Source organism: Pipistrellus hanaki (assembly GCF_964339955.1).
Source record: "Pipistrellus hanaki genome assembly, chromosome: 19".
In the NCBI taxonomy this organism is placed as follows: Eukaryota; Metazoa; Chordata; class Mammalia; order Chiroptera; family Vespertilionidae; genus Pipistrellus; species Pipistrellus hanaki.
In genome coordinates this window covers 576,414-599,052 of record NC_140521.1, presented here as the reverse complement: position 1 = coordinate 599,052, position 22,639 = coordinate 576,414, and the positions used below count along the sequence as shown (strand labels likewise).

At 66.1% G+C, this 22,639-nt stretch overlaps 1 protein-coding gene and 1 long non-coding RNA gene across 2 annotated transcripts in view; one reads left to right on the top strand and one right to left on the bottom strand.

Annotated features, from left to right (window-relative positions):
• Window positions 1-1,251: 1,251 nt before the first annotated feature.
• RIMBP2 (RIMS binding protein 2) overlaps window positions 1,252-22,639 on the bottom strand; it is a 46,164-nt gene continuing 24,776 nt past the window's right edge. The window contains exons 6-23 of the mRNA XM_084867412.1: window positions 21,781-21,801; window positions 19,744-19,948; window positions 19,446-19,591; window positions 18,283-18,359; window positions 16,401-16,510; window positions 15,025-15,780; window positions 13,843-13,994; window positions 12,928-13,365; window positions 12,615-12,755; window positions 11,303-11,458; window positions 8,809-9,465; window positions 7,316-7,430; window positions 6,220-6,404; window positions 5,090-5,258; window positions 4,465-4,568; window positions 3,768-3,839; window positions 3,187-3,321; window positions 1,252-1,463 (exon numbers count right to left, since the gene is read on the bottom strand). Of these exons, the coding sequence (XP_084723538.1) occupies window positions 1,275-1,463; window positions 3,187-3,321; window positions 3,768-3,839; window positions 4,465-4,568; window positions 5,090-5,258; window positions 6,220-6,404; window positions 7,316-7,430; window positions 8,809-9,465; window positions 11,303-11,458; window positions 12,615-12,755; window positions 12,928-13,365; window positions 13,843-13,994; window positions 15,025-15,780; window positions 16,401-16,510; window positions 18,283-18,359; window positions 19,446-19,591; window positions 19,744-19,948; window positions 21,781-21,801 (3,828 nt within the window). The 3' untranslated portion in view covers window positions 1,252-1,274. The remainder of the gene's footprint in view (window positions 1,464-3,186; window positions 3,322-3,767; window positions 3,840-4,464; window positions 4,569-5,089; window positions 5,259-6,219; window positions 6,405-7,315; window positions 7,431-8,808; window positions 9,466-11,302; window positions 11,459-12,614; window positions 12,756-12,927; window positions 13,366-13,842; window positions 13,995-15,024; window positions 15,781-16,400; window positions 16,511-18,282; window positions 18,360-19,445; window positions 19,592-19,743; window positions 19,949-21,780; window positions 21,802-22,639) is intronic.
• On the top strand, window positions 6,784-8,798 carry LOC311613777. Its single transcript, XR_014793516.1, has 3 exons — window positions 6,784-7,555; window positions 7,699-7,917; window positions 8,389-8,798. It is a non-coding gene; the product is annotated as an uncharacterized lncRNA (long non-coding RNA).

Genomic DNA, 22,639 nt, shown 5'->3' with positions numbered 1-22,639 from the left:
TCCGAGCCCCTGGAGGCCGCCTTGGCCGTGGCTGAGGGACGCCTCACGGAGCGTCACCGTGAGGCGTGGGCACAGCGGGAAGACGGCTCCGTTACCGCCCCGGGCCGGGCAGGCACAGGACCCCCGAGTCTGTTTCTGATGGTGAATCACCCACGTTTATCTAAATATTTCTTCATTGATTTCAGAGAGGGAGGGAGGGAGTCACTGATCGGCTGCCTCCTGCACGCCCCACACTGGGGATGTGCCCACAACCCAGGCACGTGCCCCTAGCCGGAACTGAACCCTGACCCTTCAGTCCGCAGGCCGGCGCTCTACCCACTGAGCACACCAGCCAGGCCCGCCACACACACTTCGATTAGGTCCCGTGCTGGAACTGCCTGCTGGGTTGGGGGAGATGGTGGGTGTTGTGTGTCTCCCCAGTTTGCCGAGTGGTTCCCAGCGGGCGGGCCGAGTGTGGCCTGGGCCGGGTCCCCGTCAGAGCCTTTGGGAGAAGTCCCGGCGCGGGAGGCGAGTGTGCCCGCCCCAAACACACAGGAGGCGGCATCGTGGAAAACGAGTTTATTCTAGAAAAGACCGGACACCGACCGAACACGCACCCACACGCCGCTCCCCGGGGTGCCTGCCGCACACGCACGTGACCGGGAACGCTCTCAGCCGCACACAGGTTACAGAGGAAGGCGGTGGCCGTGTACAAAGAGTAAAAACGGGATGAGGGGCGAGGGTACAAAAGAGCAGCAGCGCCCGGTCTGCTCGATGCCGGGAGGGCCGGTGTGGGTCACGGGGAGCAGACTGCCGGCCGGGCCTGTGCGTGGGGGGTGGCCACCTGTGTGCTGCCCGTCCGTCCGTCTGGCACGAGAGGGACAGACCCACCTAGTGACACTGAGGGTGTGCGTGAGGACACGTGTGCTGGGCCTGGCCACAAGCCTGCCCGTGTGGGGTGAGACCATGACGCGCACACACAGGAGCACAGCGAGTTTATTGACGTACAAACCATGTGCAGAGTAAGGCAGACACCGGGGCGCCGGGGGGAGGGGAGGGGAGGGGAGGGCAGGCGCGAGGGGCGGGAGGGGCGGGGCAAGCACAGAGGCCGACCGAGGGCCAGGCGGGCCTGGCCCCGTGCCGGGCCTCCCGTCCGACAGGGACGCGGCCGAGCCTGAGGCCCAGGAGCCTGCGGCCCGGGAGCCGCTCTGTCCGCGGTGCTGTGCCGGGCGGGCGGGCAGAGGCCCCTGCCGTGGGGAGCCCGTCGGAGTGAGCCGCGTGTCGGAGGCGTCGGGTCACTTGACGGCGCCCAGCCTCTGCAGCAGCCTCTTGCCTTTGAAAAGCAGCCCCTTCTTCTTCCTCGAGGACACGGCCCGGCCCCTCCCGGGGCCGCCGGCACCCCCGGCCGGCGCGGGGGGCCCCGCGTGCAGGTGGGCCGTGGGGGACGGAGCTCTGCGGGCCGGGCCCGCCCCCTCCGGAGGCACCTGGTGGTACAGGGACAGTCACTGCGCGGGCAGCGCCCCCGCCCGCAGCCCCGGCGCCGCGGACACGGGTGCCCCGCTCTGCGGCCGGGGGCGGGCGCTTCCCCTAGCCTGACCCGAGGCGGGAGGGCGCGCCGAGGGCAGGTGACATCACCGGAGCGCCATCTCCAAGCGGATGCACTCGGGACGCGTCCGAAAGCCGGGCCCGGGTCGGCCGAGAGGCTCCGGGTAGGGGAGTTGGGGATGGCACACGGTTGAAAAGAAAAAAAACTAAAATGAACCTTAATTGCAACCAAGGAAGCTTCCAGGCCTCATGGGCAAGGCCTGTGTGCGCCGCGGCCTGCACGCACTGCGGTCTGGGGGGCTTGTCCGTCGTGAGCACCCGGTCAGTGCTGAGCTCACGGGCACCCGCGGCCCATCCCCCCGTCCTGACCTCTGACCTCCCAGAGCCAGCTGCTCTGAGGCGCGTGCAGGGCCCTGCAGCACGGCCGGCCCGGGGCTGCCAGCTTGCTTGGGTTGAGAATCAAGGTCTAACGCTAATGAACTCGTCAAGCACCCGTCGCTGAAGATACCACGGCCCCGCTGGGCCCGGGGCCGGTGTCTCGGAGCGGGTATTGCATTGGCAGGCCACCCGGCGCCTCCCCGGCATCGGCACCTGGAGGAGCAGCGGGCTCGCTCTGGACGGAGGCGGGGCCTGGAGGAGGCGCAGTGCGGGCGGTGGGACGCGACTCGGGTCGGCCTGCCCACTGCCCAGCTCTGAGCTCCAGCCACACTTTTACCAGGAAATCTGCCGGGCCCTGGCCGGTGTGGCTCAGTGGATAGAGCGTCGGCCTGCAGGGCCCGGGTTTGATTCCCTGTCAGGGCACGTGCCCGGGTTGTGGTCTCCATCCAGCCAGTAGCAGGAGGCAGCCGATCCATGATTCTATCGCTCCCTTTCCCCTTCCTTCTTTGAAATCAATAAAAATAAGTTTTTTTAATTTTGTGAGGAAATGTGCCATAAACACGCTCAGAGGCCGTGCTTTTCCGAGAGAGGCTGGCAATGCAGTACCAGCCCGGGGGCAGACACCGGGCCGCGGGAAACATGCCCCAGGCCGCCTGCGCCCGGGAACCGGGGTGGCCCCGCGGCTCGGCCCGCCAAGCCTCCAGTTGCTCTACAACTGAGACCAGTTTCTTTCCGGCCCCGGGACCCCGGCGCCCAGCGCGAGCCCTGAGGCCGCTCGGGGCTCTCGGTATCTTCAGCTGCTCACTTACGTGAAGGCTACTTTGCCTGATTAAGGTGTGAAATGAACACTCTTCTTCTGTTTCCAAGCAGATGAGCAAAGAAATAAAAATATATATAATATAAAGATAGAGGAAACTCGCGGCGATGACGTAAAATAAAAATGAGACGCTGCGCATGGATGTCGCCTGAGCCGGCGGGTGTCTGCTCCCGGGAGGGCCGACCCTTGGGTGGGTCTCGGCCGCGGCCCTGAGTCTCAGGACGGGCCAGCCCCTGGCCCTGGCCCTCACCCTGGCCCTCGCCCGGTGTGCGTCCGTCACGCGGGGGGTCCCCTTGTGAGCGGAGGCAGCCGGTTGGGATGGAAAATGTCCCATTTGGTGAACTGTGTGTAAGGGTCAGAGGTCAGCAGGTTTAGGACGGCCCCGGGGGAGGGGAGGCGAGGAGACCACACGGGAGTGCATTGGGGGGGGGGGGCGGGGGCGGTGGACGGGCCGGGGGGCCGCTTACCCGTTTGGCCTTGGCGCGCGCGGGCGTGTCCTGAGGGCGCTGGGCCGGGGCGTCCGAGAGGTAGACTTCCACGTCGTCAGGCACTTCTTCCAGGAAGTTGGAAGGCACCAGGCCTTTCTGCCCATTGAGCTCCCCCTGTGCGCGCAGACGGAGCCTTACTCCGGCCCCTCCGCCCTCCCCCTCCCGCCGGCTACCACCCAGGAGGTCAGGGTTCAATTCCCGGTCAGGGCCTGTACTTGGGTTGCAGGCTTGATCCCCAAGAGGGGCCGTGCAAGAGGCAGCCGATCGATGATTCTCATCATTGATGTCTCTCTCTCTCCCCCTCCCTCCCTTTCACTTCCTCTTTATGTTAAACATAAAGGAGCAGCCCCAGGACAGGGAGGGCGGCCTCTCGGTCTGGGGCAGCCGCTGCGGGACCCACCGGGCCCAGCCCGTCCGCCTCCGGTTCCCGAGCGGAGAGCGAGCCGAGAGCACAGGCCGCCCACCGCCCGGGGCCCGGGGCCCGCCACCCGCCGCCTGCCGCCCGCCGCCCGCCCCCCGCCGCCCGCCGCCCGCCCACCCGGGCCCGCGGCCTCGCTCACGCAGTAGAAGCCGTCCTCGTCGATGTCCCCGAGGACGGAGATGATGTCGCCGGTGCAGAAGGTGAGCTCGGCCTGGGGGGAGGGAGGGTGAGGGCCTGCCGAGGCCGTTTCCCCAGGACCCTCTTCTCGGTTTCACTGTCTGGTTTTGCTCTGATCTGGGCATTTACCTGCTCCCTCCGGCCAATGAGGGCGAAAGCTACTGAGCCGCCCAGGGCCTCTGACCAGGGCAACGCAGGCCGCCACCCGCCCCCCCCCCCGAAGGCACCGGGCTCCCCGATTCCGGCCGGGATTCAGCGCCAGCCACGGCTGCACACCCGCCAGGCCCTTAACGTAGGCGCCTGGGTGTGGGGGACCTGCTCCCGCAGCCCGGCCGGCCTCCAGTGAATGCCTCCCGCCGCGTCTGAGGCTGTGCCCAGTTAGCCATGAGCCGCTCTCGCCTCGTCAGGGGGTGGAGGGGAGGGGAGGGGAGTGGGGGAGACTCCAGGCCGCCAACAAGCCAGCCAGGCTGGGAATGCCCTTTTCTTCCTAAATGCCGGCCAGGGTGGGTCAGGGGTTGAGCTTTGACGCTATTGGCACCCCCACTGTGTGGCTGCCGTTCCCTGAGCTGCAGGCAGGGGGCCCGCCGACCTCTGTCAGCCATTGACCGCTCTGGGGCCGCCCTGCGGGAGGGGAGGGGAGGGAGGGGAGGGCCGCGCACCTCCACGTCGATGTTGGGCGAGCTCTCCCTGGGGTCGTAGTCATACAAGGCCACCATCCTGCGCGTGGACACCGCCTGCTGCCGGCCGCCGCGCCTGCTCCTCTCTGCGGACGGCGGGGAGAAGGAAGCCACCGTCACATACGGCGTGAGGGGGGGGCCCCCCTCCCGTCACCGGGGGGCCCGCCCGTCACCGCGGCCATGGGCCCCGGGCCCGCACGGCGGCCTGGGGCCAGTCGCCGGCCTCCTGGGCTTTGTTTTAATGGAGAACAAGCGAGCACAGCTTTGTAACACCTGGGGCTGCCTCCTTAACACGAACACATGCGGCCCAGGCCGCCTGGCTCAGGGGCTGAGCGTTGACCTAGGAACTAGGTCAGGGCCCAGGTCCAGGTTGTGGGGTCTATCCCCAGCAGGAGGCAGCCGATCCATGCTTCTCTCCCATCATGGATGTTTCTCTCTCTCTCCCTCTCCCGTCCGCTCTGACATCCATAGAAATATATTTAAAGCGCACAGGTACGCACACACACGCTCTGCAGGGGGGTGACAATGCTCCGAGTGGCCGGCTCCCAGGGGAGGGAAGGACCGTGACCTTGAGAACGGCCAGGGTGGCCGGGCAGCGCGGCCTCACCTATCCTCTCCACCGGCGTGCTGAGCGGGAGGAAGCCCTGGCGCAGCAGCTGCTCCATCATCTCCTCGTCCTCCGCCTGGATCTCGGACACCATGTTGCAGGGGATGAGGCCGAGCCGCGCGCACGTCTCCCCGCGGTAGAAGCCGTCCGCGTCCTTGTCGCCGTAGACCTGGGGCCGCGGAGAAGCCGAGGCCTCGTGAGGGGCCGCTCAGTGTTCCGTCACTGCGGGGGGGACGGGCTGGCTCAGAGTTCCCGCACCCTGCCTGCAGTGCGGTGATTGGCCGGCTCAGAGTTACGTCACCCGCTTACAGCGAGGTGATTGGCTGGATCTTATGCCACTGTAGGGTGATTGGTTGGCTTGGAATTAAGTCAACCGCTTACAGTGAGGTGATTGGCTGGATCAGAGTACGTCACTGCGGGATGATTGGCTGGCTGAGTTATGGCACCGCCTACAGTGCGGTGATTGGCTGGCTCAGAGTTACAGCACCGCCTGCAGTGCGGTAATTGGCTGGATCTTATGCCACTTAGGGTGATTGGTTGGCTTGGAATTAAGTCAACCGCTTACAGTGAGGTGATTGGCTGGGTCAGAGTACGTCACTGCGGGATGATTGGCTGGCTGAGTTATGGCACCGCCTACAGTGCGGTGATTGGCTGGCTCAGAGTTGGGTCATCCTGCCTGCAGTGCGGTGATTGGCTGGCTCAGAGGCCCACAGTCAAATACAGTAGAACGACAGGTTGTGTCACGTGCCTTCAACGCCGCCCTCGGTGGCCGGGAGTGCGCAGCCCCGAGGACAGGCTGGCTCACCGCTGGGCCGCCGTGGGGTGGGCGTGGGCCTTGAGAGTCAGGCATCGGGATGGGGGCGTGACGAGACCCACGGGACCCCCCTCCCCAGGACCCCTGTTAACCACCACCTTCCCCCACCCCCACTCCCATCCCCTGCCCGTGGGCTCCCGTCTTGCTCCGCCCCCTCCAGGCCACGCCTCCCCGATGGCCGAGGCGATGGTGGGGGTGATGGCTGGGATGATGGGGTGATGGCGGGGGTGATGGCTGGGATCATGGGGTGATGGGGTGATGGTGGGGGTGATGGCTGGGGTGATGGGGTGATGGCGGGACACAGCCCCGCGCCCACCTTGATGATCTGCCCCTCCTTGAAGGGCAGCTCCTCCTCGGCGGCGTCGGGGTTCGGGGACATGCTCAGGGGGTCGTAGTCGAACAGGGCCACGAAGATGCGCGCCGGGGGCTCCTCGGCGCCGGGGTCGGTCTCGGACTCCTCGTAGAAGTCGGGGGACAACCGGTCCCGGTCCACGTAGTCATCTGGGAGCGGGGGCCACAGGGCAGAGCTGTCACCCCGGGCCCGGACCCAGACACGCCCGTCTGTCCTTTGAAAACACGTTTGGGGCCCACGTGGCTCCGTGGCTGAGCGCTGACCTATGACCCAGAAGGTCAGGGCACAGGCCCGGGTGATGGGCTCCATCCGGATAGGGGGCGCGCGGGAGGCAGCCGATCTCTCATCGTGGATGTTTCTATCTCCCTCTCCCTTCCTCTCTGCAACCAGTAAAAATATATTAACTTATTTATTCGTTAGTTACAGATCTTTTCAGGATCAGCCGGAAGTCCAGGGAGCTGCCTGCCGGGAGGGAACAGGCCCTGAGCAGCAGCCTCTTCCATTTCTTCACACGGATTTGGGGGTTTTGTTCTGGTTTGGGGGTTTGTTTACAGTGCACGGCAGGCGCTCCTACGTTTTCTCATTTCCAACGGGATCCAAACAGCGTGTCTCCCCCTACTGGGTGGTCGCTGAGCAGCACTCACTCTTGTCTCCTGAACGTGTAACAGCATCTTTTCATGTGAGAATCCATACACATCGGTTCTGTTTATCTTGAGCTGTTTCTGCCCTCTCTTTGCCACAACTGAGAGTTTTTTGTTATCTGGGTGAAAACACTATTTTCAATCACTTTTAATTTTTTTTTTTTTATCGTTTCCAAATATATCTTTTTATTGACTTCAGAGAGAGGAAGGGAGAGGGAGAGGGGGCTAGAAACATCCATGATGAGAGAGAATCAGGGCTCGGCTGCCTCCTGCACGTCCCAACCCGGGGATCAAGCCCCCAACCTGGGCCTGTGCCCTGACCGGGAATCGAACCACCCACGCGTTTTTTCAGATGTTTAGGTTGAGGGCTAAGCCGCCACGGGCCCTGTGGTGGAAAGAAGGACGGCAGGGCCGGTTACCGATGGACGGGGCTGTGGGCCGGGGCCTCTGCGGGCCAGCGCCTCCGTGAGGGTACCTCCGGCTCCCGTGGTCTGTCCTGTCCGCCCGTCCCGCCAGCGCCGGGTTTCCTAAAATCTGGAGACAAGACGGCAGAGTCGTACGCCCCGCTGGCCTGGGGCCGCGAGAAGGAAGTCGGCCAAATCAACTCAGCGCAGCAGCGGAAGCTCTAAAGGCAACCAAACGTAGCTTTTAACTGAAAGGTTAGCTGAATGGCCCGGGACCACACCGCGCACCCCGGGCGCCCCAGCTTCCACGGCGGAGTTGCTTTTCAAAACGGGGGGTGGAGCCCGAAACCCAGCTTGTGCCCTGACCGGGAACGGAACCCCGACCTCCTGGTTCATAGGTCAGTGACGCTCAACGCCTGAGCCACACGGGCCGGGCGAGAAGGCTGATACTCGGACCCCCAGGCCTCCTCCTAGGATCACAGACGTGGGGCGCCGCCCGGCCCCGTGTCCCTCGGGGGAAGCTGGACGTGAGGGCACGGAAACCTCCAGGGCAGGAGCTTCTGGGCGTGTGAACTCCCGGCGCCGTCCTGGCCCCGTTCCAGGGCTGCCCTGCCTGGGTACGTGCCCCCAACAGGCCCCCTGGGTTAGCTCTGTGTCCGAGCGCCCGGCGCAGCCTCCGGCTCCCGGGGAAGCTCTGGGGGCCCAGGGGAGGAGCAGGGATCAGAGGGGTTGGCGTGGGCCGGACACAGGTGGGCCCGGTGAAGTGTGGGGCCTGGGGCAGAGCCCTCTACTGGACAGAACGCACACTGCACCGGCCCGGAGCCCAGGCCTGGCCCACCTGCGCCCTCACCTGTGTGTTCACGTGTGAGCAAATGCTCGGAAAACGGACACAATGCGGAGGGGAGGGGAGCTCCTGACAGCTGCTCACACACCCGGAGGGCGAGGCAGGGTGTGCGTGTGTGTGTGTGTGTGTGTGTCTAGAGCTGATGGTGGAAAATTCATTCTGAAAACTGGAGGTAAGGGAATTACACCTTGGGAACCAGATGGACAAATGCATCTCTTTGATCATTGTTCTTTCCTTTTCCCAGTGATGGACGAAGGCCATAAAACAAAAAACAAAAAACAAACAAAAACCAAGCCGCCCCCAGGAGCAGCCCTCCGATCCTGTCGGTGGCCCCCACGGCCCATGCTCGCTCGGGAAAGGCAGGTCGGCAAACGCGTGGGCGACGAGCGTTCAGCTAACCCTTAATTAAAACTTAGATTCAGTTGTCCTTTAACCGAAGCAGCCAGCATCGTCGCTGATTGGGGGGGGGGAGGGGGGCGCGGGAGGATCTCATCCGAAAGCAACAGAAAGAAGCCGCCAGCAGGTCTAGGATCGGAAGCGATGGCAGTGATGGACCCGCATGGCGATCGGAGCATCGGCCGGGTCCGAGGCCCCAGCACAAAGAGGGAGATGGAGGGCGGGCGGATTGGCCTGGCAAGCGGAGGGGAGGGCTCGGGACACACACCGCGGGGCCGTCTGCCACTCGGGGAGCCGCCTGTGGGTGCTGGGCGGGTGCCCTACTGGGGGGCGCCTTTGTGCTTTTCCTCCAGGCGCTGGGCCCCGCGGGCTGGTCCCAGCCGGGCCTCCGGGGGGCTGGCCTCTCCGGGCCCGGGCGGGGGTCGTTGCTCCTGAGGACGGGGCCGGGGTCCTGCTCCCCGAAGTCCTCCTCGACGCTGCTCTGCCGGGTCAGCGTCCGCCGCCGGGCCAGCAGGGGCCGGGGGGTCCTGCAGGGACAGGGCCCGGGGCCCGGGCTGCTCCGGAGGCTCAGGCGCGGGTCCTCTTCCTCGCTGCCACAGTCCAGGCCGCTGTCGGGGCTCCTGGTGGCCCAGCGGCCGCCCCGGCAGCCCCGGTCTTCGTGGAGGAAGTCCTCGGCGTGGGGGCCCCTGGGCTTGGCGGGGGCCCGGGCGCCCGGGGGAGCGTGGTGCGCCCGGCAGGGCCTGGCCCGCGGCTCCCGGGCCCCGGACGGGCACCCGCCGCCCTGTCTGTGCAGGAAGTCACAGGCCTCCGTGTCCTCCTCGGCTACTTCGGGGATACTGAACAGCCGCGCACTGTGTGCGGCCTGCGGGGGGCCCTCGGGCGGCTCGGCGAACGCCCCGTCCGAGGTCCTATGCCTAGAGCACGCCTAAGGGGGCATGCGGGGCCCCGGGTGTGAGCGGACGTGACGCGGGCGAGGGGGGGAAAGAAAACAGACAGACAGCATTAGTCTCGGGGTCACGAGGGGGGAGCATGCTGGGGGGCGGCGGGCGTGCTCGGGCCGGGCTCTGAAATGAGGGCGCAGTGGGCGGAGGATGGAGCCAGGCAGAGCAGCAGGGGCAGGCCATGCACTAAACCAGCAGGGCAGGCGGTGGGGGTTGGCAGGGCGCTGGGAACCGGCTGTGCCCAGAGTGCTGAGACCAGGCCAGGGCGGCGGCCACCGGACGGCGCGGACGGAGCCGCGGCCCAGCAGGCCCTGCCCTCGCTCCCTCTCCCCCCAGCGCAGAGCGGGCCTCCTTCCTGTCCGGCTGGGATCGCCGTCTCCCGGCTACAAGCTCCATGCGAAGCCGGGACCCAGTCGCTCGGCGCCGTGGCCTTGCTCTGCCCTTCGGCGTCAGAGAAGGCCTCCTGGACCCTCCCGGCAGGAAGCAGGCTCCCCCGCGGCTCCCCTGCGGCTCCTGCACCAGCCCCAGCTCTGGCTTGGGGTTCCAGGTCAGCTGAGACAGCTTCTGGTCCTCACACATGTGAGAACAATGCGGACAAACTGCGGGGATCCTGCAGCTGTCAGCCGGTTCACTTCCTACCACATCATCGGCCCACTTCCTGCCACGTCATTGGCCCACTTCCTACCAGCTGTGATATCCACTCAGCTGTTCCCTGGGGCTGTGCTGGCGGCCACAGGTTTTATAAGGACCTTGCGTGCCCCCGCCCTCCTCCCTCCGCTCAGCAGTCCTGGGTTCCCTCCCAGGAGAAGCACCCTGGACGTGGGAGACCAGGCCGCTTTCCTGGTCCGGCTGTGAGCATGAGCAGGGGGCGCCCAGGGCCTTCCTCCCCGTCACAGGCTCCGCCTCCTGCCGGCCGGGGCCTTGGGGAGCCCCAGGGGCAGGTGCGAGGGGCCAGCCAGGGGCAGGAGCGGCGACCGAGCGGGTCTGCACAGGGCCTGGCACGGTGGGGGCGCCTTGGGGGAGCATCAGGCAGTGTTTCTGTGCAAGGCGGCCCGAGTTCCTGGAGAAACGCCGGGCAGGCCCCTTATCCCCCCCGGAGTCTCCTCCCCAAACCTTTCCATCCGGGAGACCCACAGGTCCTGCCGGCTGTCCCGCCTCTGTCTCCCCGGGAGGGGAAGGGCTAGGAGCCCGGTGCCTGGTGCAGGGCCTGGCGCGCAGAGGGCACCCACCGGGAACCCAGGCTGCCAGGGGCGTGAATACGTGCTGGAGCCAGAGCAGCCAGCAGCAGGGTGGCTGCACCCCGACAAGGACAGGGACCCCGAGGGCCGGTCTCCTGGCCTCGTCTCCATGACGGTGACCGCCCCTCAAACCCGCAGACAGCCGCACCGAGCACAGGTGCCTGGTGGGTGTCTGAGGAGGGTCAGCCACGACCTGAGGACAGCCATCCCTCCTCGCCCGCCCGCAGGGCCCAGCTGGGTGCCGGGCCCTCCCACCTCCCCAGCCGGCCCAGGCGCTCCCAATGCCCGTCCTGACTCCGAGTCCCCACTCTCGGCGGCTGGTTCTCTGGGGTGAGCGCTCAGGGCCGGGTGGAGGTGGGCCCTCACTTTCCCCTCCTGCCCCCGATCCCTGCTGCCGAGCTGGGGCCAGAGGCCGCCAGGGCTTCTCCCACACCCCTCGCCCGGCTGCTGGCCGAGGTCAGAGCCAGAGGAAGCGGGGTTCCCGGATGCAAGGTCCCCGGCGAGGAGAAGCCAGTCCCGGGGTGGGCTCGGGGGCGGCGGGGGAGGCTGGGGCGGCGGGGGAGGCTGGGGCCGCCGCACTGACCTTGAGGGCGCCGTGGGAGGTGCCGCTGGGCCGCCGCCGCCCCCCCTCCAGCTGCATCTCCGAGCACAGCTCCTCCTCGTCCTCCTCCATGATGTCCGACAGGTCCGAGCCCCGGCTGCTCTCCGTGTGGTACTCGTCCCCATGGCAACAGTGCGGCTGGGGCAGGAAGGGGGCGGTGAGCACCGGCTCCAGGCCCGGAGCTCCTGCCTCGCCTTCCCAGCTAACGGGCTCGGACGCGGGCGAGAGGCGTGGAGGCCTCGGCGTCCGTGGGCCCAGGAGCGGGGCGGCTGGGGTAGGCCGGGCGGGGCGGGCACCCAGACGTGGCTCCGGCAGCTCCACGCTGGGAAACAGGCTCTTCCGGGGCCCCAGCCGCTCCGACTTGAGCAGCCCAGCTGGGCGGAGGCTCGGGCTCGGGAGGTGGAGATGGGGTGGAGGCTGGGGCGGAGGTGGGTGTCTATGCGCCTCTTCTGGGCGTTTCCGATTTAAACAGCAGCCTGTGGTCTGAAACTCACAGAGCCCGGCCCGTGCGGCTCAGGGGCTGCACGTGGAACTAAGAGCCAGGAGGCCAGGGTTCGATTCCCCGTCAGGGCTCCATCCCCAGTGGGGGGCGTGATTCTCTCTCGTCACTGACGCTTGTGTCTCTCCCTCCCTCTCCCTTCCTCTCTCCGACATCAATGAGAACACGTTCTAAATAAGTTAATTAATTAGATAAAATGCACGCACACAGCTGGCCTGGGCCGGATGGAAACCCGTCTGAGGACATTCCTGTCAGACCAGGCCGGCAGAACCCGAGGCCGACCCGCCCTGGGGACCCGCTGGGCACTGCCCGCCGCCCGCACCGAGTCGGCCGAGTGGCCCGGGTTGGGGAGGTTGGGGATGACACTCGGATTGAAAGAAAAAACTAAAATGAACCTTAACTGCAACCAAAGAAAGCTTACAGGCCCCCGTGTGCCAGGCCCCGTGTGCACTGCACACCCTGCACGTGACAGGTTTTATTTCTGAATCTCCCAGGATGCTCAGCCCCTAGCAGATGCCCGGCAAACACCTGGGCGGTTACGGAGGGTGAATCAACCAAGGGCGGGTTCTGCCCCAGCCGAACCTGGGGGGGGGTGGGGGTAGGAGAGGGGGGCTCCCATACAGACTTCTGAAGCTGTCCCCAATGAGGGCCCACAGCTCGGCAGTTAAATCGGAACCCCCACACCCACTAAGACGGCTGCCACGAGGGCTGGCACCTCCCCATCTCCGGAGGCTCCTGTGGCCGCGGCCCCCGTGCCCGCCCAGCACCCCCGCCCGGAGCCCCGCCGGCGCTCACCGGCTTGCCCAGCTCCGAGCCCTTCAGGAAGTCGTCCACGGAGGCGGCCCTCCTCCGGACGCCGGGGGACTCGTAGCCGTCCTCCTCGTCGGAGTTGGCGTAGGGCCCGCTCCTGTCCAGGAACACGCTCCTCTTCTCCAGCTGAGAGGAGAGCGCGGTGAGCGGGCGCCGGGCTGCAGGGGGGCGGCTCCCGGCTCCCACCTTCCCTTCGCCCCCACGGCCCCTCAGCCACCGCGCGAGGGCCCGGCCAGAGGCGGCCCTGGCTCCTGGGGGTGTTTTATCTTATTGTCGACGGGAGAGGGACCGGCCTTACCCTGCTGCTCTCGGCCACCCTCTGCGCGGCCTCCCGGGCCATGGCCTTGGCCACGGAGGTGGACACGGGGGCGCCCTGCGGCTGCGGCAGGATCCGGCTGGGCGAGGGCGAGCGCCGGCTGGGCAGGCCCGGCAGCTCCAGCGTGTGCCCGAGGGCAGGCGCCCGGCCCTGCTCCCAGGCCTCGTCCGCGGGGGCGTGGGGGCCCGGGCGCTCCTCTTTGGTCTCGGGGGCTCCGGCACTGGCGAATGGCTTCGGGGTGGGCGCTCTCGGGGGGGCGGGCGGCACCAGGAGGTCGGGGGGCACGGCGGCCACGGCGGAGTCCACGGACTCGCCCTGGGCCGAGAGCGTGCGCACCGTCAGGCCCCGGGCGTCCAGGCTGCGCAGCCGCACCAGCTCCACGGCCACGCCCTCCGCCCCGGGGCCCGCCACCTCGGCCACCTGCACGGAGAGAGAGCTGTGAGGGCCGCCCCGCCCGCCAGCCCCCTGCGCCCCGGGCGGCCGCCCCAGCTGCCCCTGTGGCTGGGGAGGGGCCGTGTCCAGCCGGGCTCACTGCGCAGCCTGCGCACTGGCGGGGCTCAGCGAGGGCCTGTGGGGGTCTGTGGACACCAGCCACCCCGCCATTGGACAGAAGGCTTCCGTGTCCAGAACCAACTCAGAGACACACTGAGGGTGCACAGGGTCAGGAGGTGAGGTTCACTGTGGCCAGAGCTGGCCCTGGGTGGGGGTGGCCCTGGGTGGAGGTGGCCCTGGGTGGGGGTGGCCCTGGGTGGGGTGGCCCTGGGGTGAGGGGGGCCCTGGGTGGGGTGGCCCGGGTGGCGGGTGTTTATTAAATGCTGAGGGCAGAGGAGGGGGAGGGGCTCAGCGGTCACCCTCCCCGGAGCAGTGCCCAGTCCTGGGTGCCCTCCCGGGACTCACCCTCTGCCCCTTTGCGTACACGCCATAGCCCATGACGCTGGCCCCGTTGGACAGCCCGGCGGGGCTCAGGGCGGGCGGCTTCCAGGAGACCTGGGCAGTGGCTGGGGTGGCCCCCGCCTGCACGGAGACGTGTTGGGGGGCCGCGGGGGGACCTGGGGACACACGCAGAGGCACGTGCCGGGCGGGGCCCTCCCGGGAGGAGGCCGCTCGCCGCAGGGCCGGCTCCATTACAGCCAATCACAGAGCCGGCCGTCAGCCATGCCGGCACAGCTCGGACGGAGACGGGGCCACAGGGGTCACGGGGTCCCTGCTGTACCCGGAACGCATGTGCGGACGTGTGCCAGCTCCACGTCAATAAAAACAAACAGACATGAGCCCGGCAGGCCTGGCCCAGGGGCTGAGCGTCAACCTAGGAACCAGGCGGTCAGGGTTCGATTCCCGGTCAGGGCACAGGCCCGGGTTGTGGGGGACGTGCAGGAGGCAGCGGGTCCATGATTCTCTCTCCTCATGGATTTTTCTGTCCCTCTCCCTTCCTCCCTGACATTAATACAAATATATTTTAAATAAACAAACAAACAGGCATGAGGACAGGAGTGCCTGGCAGGGCGGGGAGAGGGCAGTGGCAGAGCGGATGGAGGAGGGTGCCCCCCGGCTGCCCCGATGGGAACCAGGGCTGGGTCCTCAGGCTGAGGTTGGACAGCTGCTGGGGGCCCCAGACCCCCACCGCCCTCCTCCCCAACTCAGGCCTGGCCAGTGGGCCATGACCGTGCCCGGCCTCGCCCCTCTTCCCTTTGTGTGTGTGTGTGCACGCGTGTGTGCGTGCGTGGGCATGTTTCTCTGCATGTGCATGTGTGTGCATGTTTCTCCCTCACACACCATTGCCGTCCGGGAGCTCACCTGCTGGGAGCGAGGACAGTCATCGCCCGGAGAACACGGGCCTGACCAGCCGCCGGGAGAGTGACGGGGTCACAGGGATCCCCTCAGACACCACCCCCTCGGGACCCAGGTCCAACTGCCAACACCCTATCTCTCTCACAGACACACACACACACACACACACACACACACACAGTGTCTGGCAGGTGACTCAGGGGTTCCCCGGATGCTGTGGCTGCACGTAGCTCCCCCGCCCCCGCCCCAGCCCTGCGTCCGCCCCGCCCTCAGAGCCCCGGAGGCCCTCACCGGCGGGCAGCGTGGAGAACTCCACCCAGGCCTCCTTCTTCTCCCGCTGCTCCAGCGGCAGCTGCCAGGGCACCTGGTGGGGGCGGGCCAGCACGCGGACCTTGTAGGCGGTGCCGGGCCGCAGGTTGAGCAGCTGGTACTGGTAGCGGGCGGCCCGCACCACGCCCAGCTCCTGCCCGTCCAGGAACACCACGTGGCTGTAGTTGCTGTTGGTGGGCAGCCAGGAGAGCTGCGCGGAGGTGGGCGTGACGTTGTCCACCCGCAGCTGGGACGGGGCCACCGCCACCTCCTTGCCCACGAGCAGCGTGCAGCGCAGCTGGTCCGAGCTGCCGCGGCTGGTCACGCACTGCACGGACACGCGGTGGGTGCAGGCGGCCACGCTCAGCTTCTCGATCAGCGCCTTGGTCCTGCCGGCCAGCGGGAGGCTCAGGCGCGGCTGCTGGTCCACCAGCACGGTGTAGCCGCCCACGGAGCCCCAGCCGGGCGGCACCGCGGGCGGCTCCCAGCCCACGATCACGCTCTTGGCCAGCTGCTTGATGAGGGTGATCTTCCGGGGGTAAGGCACGAGGTCTTCGCCGAGGTCATCGATGCTCAGGTCCTGCGTGCCCACGCCGCCGTCCTCGGGGCCCGGGCCCGCCTGGTTCAGCAGGTTCTGGCCCTGCTCGGTCTCCAGCGCGCTCAGCCGGGCCTCGCCGTCCTGCACCAGGTCCACGAAGTTGGAGGGCACCAGCCCCCGCTGCCCGCCCAGGAGCTCGCCTGCTGGGAGCCAGGGCAGCAGCGTCACCGCCCGCAGCCCCGGGAGCCGGACCGGGTCCCCGGGTCCCGCACAGATGTCACCCCGCGGGACCGGGTCCCACTGCCGACACCCCCACCCACCAGCCTGCTCTTCTCCAGCCTGGAGAGGGGGCTCCTGAACGGGCCCTGCCCAAGAGGATGCCAACGGTGGGGGTCCCCAGTGCTGGGCAGTGACTCAGGCGGGAGGGGGAGCCCGCGGGGACCCGGGGTTCTCAGCCACGGGTGGCGCGTGGCTGCTGGGAGCCAGGTGGACGTAGGAGCGCCCAGCGCGTGTCGGTCGGAGGAGTGGTCCTGGGAGCCCCGCCCAGCGGTGGGGAGGAGGGGAGACGGGCACGCTGGAGGAGGTCGGGGGAGCCCGGGCCAGCGGGGGGGGCGGGAGACGGGCACGCTGGGGGAGGTCGGGGGAGCCCGGGCCAGCGGGGGGGGGGGGGGAGACGGGCACGCTGGCGGAGGTCGGGGGAGCCCGGGCCAGCGGGGGGGGGGGGGGGGGAGACGGGCACGCTGGCGGAGGTCGGGGGAGCCCGGGCCAGCCGGCCCCCGGGGCCCCGCTCCCAGCCCACGGCCCGCCGCCGGGAACAGACCTTCGTAGAAGCCGTCCTCGTCCATGTCCCCATAGACGTAGAGGTATTTCCCCGCCGTGAGCGGCAGCTCGGCCTCCGGGTTCTCATTGGGGCCGTCGAAGGGGTTGTAGCTGCGGGAGAAACAGCCGCTCGGAGATGCCCCGAGGGAGGCAGGCGGCAGCCCCGGCCTCTCGGACCCCGGGCCGTGCCCGCCGCCTCTCCGCGGCCTCGCCTCAGCACCAAGTCAGACCCTGGCCGTCGCCGGTGTCCTCCCACAGACTCCCACGGGCAGAGGGCGAGCCCTGGCCGGGGTGGCTCAGTGGCAGAGCGCCGGCCTGCGGACCAAAGGGTCCCGGGTTCGATTCCGGTCAAGGGCACGTCCCTGGGTTACAGGCTCTACCCTGGCCCGGCCCTGGTCGGGGCGCATGCAGGAGGCAACCCATCGATGTGTGTCTCTCACATCCATGTTTCTCTCTGTCTCTCCCTCTTGCTCCCACTCTCCCTAAAAATTAATGGGAACACATCCTCAGGTGGGGATTTTTATTTTTTACAATTGAAACTTACATAATTTTATTAACCAATATCACCCCAATACGTTCAATTAAAAAAATCTGTCTTTAGAGTTACTTGCCATCACAGATAAATACTTTTTTCTCTCTCTTTACTGATAAAGGTGTTACATATGTGTCCTTACCCGCCGATACCCCCACCACCCATGCCCTCACCCCCTGGGTGTCTGTGTCCATTGGTTAGGCTCATATGCACGCAGACAAGTCCTGTGGTTGATCTCCCCCCTTTCCCCCACCGTCCCCTACCTTCCCTCTGAGGTTTTGAAGATTTTTTAAAAATAACAGAAAAGCCTCCTCAGTAGAAAATACTAGGTGTACCGGTTACTAATGAAGATTTTTTTTCAATAGATGGGGTTACACATAAGCTGATATACATGCGATTTGAGATATGTAGGCTATTTTGTTGTATTGACAACAAGTTGTAAAACCTCATGTGGCAAATTTTCTGAAGGTGTTAACATCATAGATATATTTATGCTAAATAAAGAAAGTCAAATTTCGTGCCAAAAAAAGAGCATTTGCGGGAAGCTTTAACTCATTACTTTGTTTTGAAGAAAAGCGCTGCTGGAAGTGAGCGTATACTTCGGGAAGCTCATGGTGAACACGGCGGGTGGGTTCATGTGTCCCAGGCAAGATCTTTCCACGTGCCTTTAACCGGTTTTGAAGTGTGTGATGGTGCGTCATCACGAAGCAGAATCACTTTGCCGTGTCTTCCGGCCCATTCTGGCCGTTTGACCATCTAAGCGTGGTTCACTTGCACCTGGACGTTCTCTGTCTTTCACGTGGAAATCATCCCTTTTAAAGCGTTTACACCAGCGTCCACAAGTGTCTTGAGATGGAATGTGTTCACCATAAGCTTCCTGAAGTATACGATCACTTCCAGCAGCACTTTTCTTCAAAATAAGGTAATGAGTTAAAGCTTCCCGCAAATGCTCTTTTTTTGGCACGAAATGCGACTTTTTTTAGCGTAAAAATATCTACGATGTTAACACCTTCAGAAAATTTGACATATGAGGTTTTGCAGCTACATATCAAATCACATATATATCAACACGTGTTACCCCATCTAGTGAAAAAAAATCAGAATCATTAACAGGTACACCTAGCATGCCACCCCGGGCGGTCCGTGGTGACAGCCGTGCGCTGTTCAATCGTAACAAAGGGTGATGGTCCCGCGACCGCAGCCCTGAGGCCACACGGCCTCCCTGCCCCTCAGGTCCCCGTCCACAGAAGCCTCGCCCCCGGAGCATTGGTGGGCACCTCCCCAGGACAGGCTTCTCCCGTGCCCTCAGCGCCCGCCTGGCCCCGCCGCCCCCGTCTGCCGGCCCCCTCACCTGTAGCGGGCCACACACAGGTGCACCTTCCCTGAGTACCGCTGCTTCGGGGGGTTGGCGTTCCGCTCATTGTCCATCTGGGGACACAGGGTGCTCGGTTAGGGAGCTGGGGCATGCTGCCTCCTGCGGGGGACACACGGGACCCTCCCACGGCCCCCCAAGCCCTGCAGCCTCACATGGGGGGTCCTTGGGTCCTGTAGCCTCATGTGGGGGGTCCCCAGACCCTACAGCCTCTCATAGGGGGTCCCCGGGCCCTGCAGCCTCTCATGGGGGGTCCCCGGGCCCTGCAGCCTCTCATAGGGGGTCCCCGGGCCCTGCAGCCTCTCATGGGGGGTCCCCGGGCCCTGCAGCCTCTCATGGGGGGTCCCCGGGAAATGCTGGCGCCTTGAGGCCATGAGGAAGCTGCGAGGGCTCCCAGGTCCCGCGGGGACCTCTGTAAAGCACTCCTGTGCCCACACCACGCCTGGACGTGAGGGAGGAGGGCTGCCCCACAGGATCTAAGGCTCGGGGTGCTCCTTGAGCTGGGCCCTGCGAGGGTCCTTAGAAGACAGAGAGAGCCCTGGCCGGTGTGGCTAAGTGGGTAGAGCGTCGGCCTGCAGACGGACGGGTCCTGGGTTAGATTCCGGTCAAGGGCACATGCCTGGGTTGCAGGCTCGATCCCCAGTGTGGGGCATGCAGGAGGCAGTTGAATCAATGATCCTCTCTCATCACTGATTCTCTCCCATCATATTTCTCTCCCTCTCCCTTCCTCTGAAATCAGTAGAAATACATTTAAAAAGAAGGAGAATAAGACAAAGATAGTCCATGATTTGTGCCCTCTGCTCTCAAGGTTCAGCCCACGGAAGGACCTACGGGCCGCTTGGCTCCGTGCTGAGCATGAGACACCCGGGAGGGCTGCACGGGGCCCTCCTCCCAGGTCCCCACTTCTCTGCCGTCTCAGAGTCCGCAGAGCACAAGGACTCTGCCCACTCAGGTCCCTTACCGCAGCCACAACCACAGGAGGGGAGGGGGCAGGGAGCGGGGGGCCAGGCGCACCACTGGCACCGGGCCGAGGGGTGGGTGTGAGCGTGAGCGTGAGCATTGGTGGGCACCTCCCCAGGACAGGCTGTGCGTCCACTGCCCCCCCTCCTCACACACGGGCCCCTCCCCGGGGCAGGACTCACATCGGACTCAAATCTGCATCTTGAGCTTCCAGACCTGGACAGAAAGGGGGGCCTGGCGGACAGGGGCTCCTGCGTGTCCCCGGGCAGCGGGCGGGGCCGGATGTAGTCCCCAATCACAGCGCGGCTCCCGAAGGGGCCGTCCTGACCTGGCCAGGGACACGGAGAACGGCGATGGAACGAGGGACACGCACAGCGCCGTCCGCAGCCGCGCCTGCTGTGCACAGCCCGCGTGGGGGTCGCCGGTCCCCTCCCCCCTCGGCCCCGCGGTCGGGGTGGGGGCGGGGTTCCAGGCGCTCACCTGCCCCGATGGAGGGGGCCAGTCCGTTCATGCACGGCGGGAAGGGCTTGCTGCCGGGGGCCAGGGGGGCGTCCAGGGGGGCCAGGGAGCCGCCCAGCAGGTCGATGGTGCCCGCGTGCTGCCGGAACTTCTCCAGGTCCCGCGACAGGAGGCTGAACTGCTCGCTCTGCGCCCGGCACTTGTCCTCCAGCTCCCGCACCTTGCACTGCGGGGCACATGAGTCAGCGGGCAGCGGGGGCGGGGAGCATGCGAACATAGAAGTGTGTGTTTGCATGTCTGTGCATGGGTGTGTAGGCCTGTTGTGCGTGTCTGTGCATGGGTGTGTAGGCGTGGTGTGCGTGTCTGTGCATGGCTGTGCATGCGTTGTGCGTGTCTGTGCATGGGTGTGTGGCGTGTTGTGTCTGTGCATGGGTGTGCATGCATGCCGTGCGTGTCTGTGCATGCGTGTTGTGCGTGTCTGTGCATGGGTGTGCATGCGTGTTGTGCCTGTCTGCGTGGGTGTGCATGTGTGTGGCCGAGGCTGCCTCCCACCTCCATCGGCTCGGCGTCTGACAAAAGCAAGCTTCCCACGCAGCCCGGCTGCCGGCCCAGTCCCCTCCCGGTGAACGTGGGAACCACAGGAGCCAGGAAACCCCACCTGCCGGCACTCCGCGCCCCTAGGGCCGCCCCAGCTCTGTGCGCAGCGGGCACTTTGGGGTTGAAATTTGGGGTGAGAGGTGGGGACAGCCGGACGCGGGGAGAGCTCAGTCGCTCACCCACAATGCACTTTCCTCCGGGGCCTCCGAGGACACCTCGCTCCCAATGAAGGGAGCTCTAGCCGGAGGCCGGGCTCAGGGGCTGAGCGTCGACCTAGGAACCAGGAGGTCAGGGTTCAATCCCCGGTCAGGGCACATGCCTGGTTGTGGGCTTGATCCCCAGTATGGGGCGTGCAAAAGGCATCCCATCCATGATTCTCTCTCCTCATGGATGTTCCTCTCTCTCCCTTCCTCTCTGAAATCAATGAAAATCATTTTTTAAAATATTTTATTGATTTGTTACAGAGAGGAAGGGAGAGGGATAGAGAGTTAGAAACATCGATGAAAAAGAAACATCCATCAGCTGCCTCTTGCACACCCCCCACTGAGGATGTGCCCGCAACCAAGATACATACCTTTGACCGGAATCAAACCCAGGACCCTTCAGTCTGCAGGCCGACGCTCTATCTACTGAGCCTCACTGGTCAGGGCAAATAATATCCAAAGGGCCCTGGGCAGAAAGCAGGCCCCGCCCGGCACTAAGGAACCTGGGTGCAGGCCACGGAGGAACACGCACAGCTGTATCTGCTCGCCCTCGGGTTCTCGCGTGGGCAGCCCTGTGGCCTCACACAGACCCGGGATCCAGACGTGGCTGAGATGCTGCCACGGGCCAGCCTGGCCTCGCCTCAGTGTTACCCAAGGCCAGCCCGTCCAGCTCAGGGGACGGCCGTGAGCAGAGGCAACCCCGGTCCTGTGCCCAGGCCTGGAAGCGCAGGCAGGAGCCCCCATGACACACGGACACACACACACACATACACATACACAGACACACACACAGAGACACAGAGACACACACACGGATGGATGGACAGACACACACGGACACAGACACACACAGAGACACACACGGACACACACACACGGACACACGGACACAGACACGGATGCGCGGGTGCAACGTTCAAGCCGGGTCTGAAGTCCGATGCCCGACCCCTGGTGCCCGGGCTCTGAGCCGGGCTCTGGATTTGGGTGCCCGTCCCCACCCTCCGCTCCCGGGTCATCGGCGTTCAGGGGCCTGAGCGTCAGCCGCGGCCGCCCAACACTCAGAGCTGGCACGGGCGCCCGGCCCGGTGCACGTCTGACCCCTGGAGGCTCCGGGCAGCTCCTGGCCCCAGCCCGCCCCGCCCCCGCCCCCGCCCTGGGCGGCCCGGGAGCTGCCGGTTGGCGAGGAGGGTTGAGCGGCCGAGCGCGAGGCTCCATGCACGGAGGCGTCACCGCGGCAGGCGGGACGCCCCCCAAGTACCTGCATGCTCTCCAGGGTGTTCTGCGAAGCAACGAGACACAGCACAGAGACGTGTGAGCAGCAGGCACGGCTCCCGGCCAGCGCAGCGCCCGCCCCCGCACGCACGGCCGCCAGCACTCGCCGCGGTGGGCATGCAGGCCGCCAGCCCGGACGGCTCCGCGGGACCCTCGAGGCGGCAGCTCGAAGGCAGTCAGGACAGCAGGGCCGTCCGGGCCCGGCGGCCGGGAACCAAGCAGCTAGCTCGCAGCCAGGAGACGCTGGACTAAAGTGCGGGCGGGGGCGGCCCTGGCCGTGTAGCTCAGTGGGTAGCGTGGGCCCTCGGAGGGAAGGGTCCCGGGTTCGATTCCCGGTCAGGGACACGTCCCTCGGTTGCGGGCTCCATCCCCAGCCCGGGCCCTGGGCGGGGCGAGTGCAGGTGGCAGGTGTCTCTCTCATCGATGTTTCTCTGTCTCCCTCCCTCTCCCCCCTCTCCAGAGATCCATGAGAAAGCATCGTCGGGCGAGGATTGAGATAAAATTTACAAATGCAGAGGGCGTGATTCTGGGGGCGGGAGGCCCGAGGGAAGGGCCACCGGAAGGATGCCGGCTCCTCGCCGACGGGCCTGAGCACACGTGGGAGCATCTGCAGCCACTGAGCCACCGCGAGGGGCCTCCCCACGGAACAGAGCTCCCCCCCCCGCCCCCCAGCTTCCCGCCCGGGGGGCCCGCAGGGAGGTGTCTCCGGGGAGGAGCCCGCGGGGGGCAGCTGGCACAGGGAGAACCGGCATGGGGGTGCTGAGGGGGGGGAGCCCGCAGGGGGGAGCCGGCAGGGGGGAGCCCGCAGGGGGGGAGCCCGCAGGGGGGAGCCGGCAGGGGGGAGC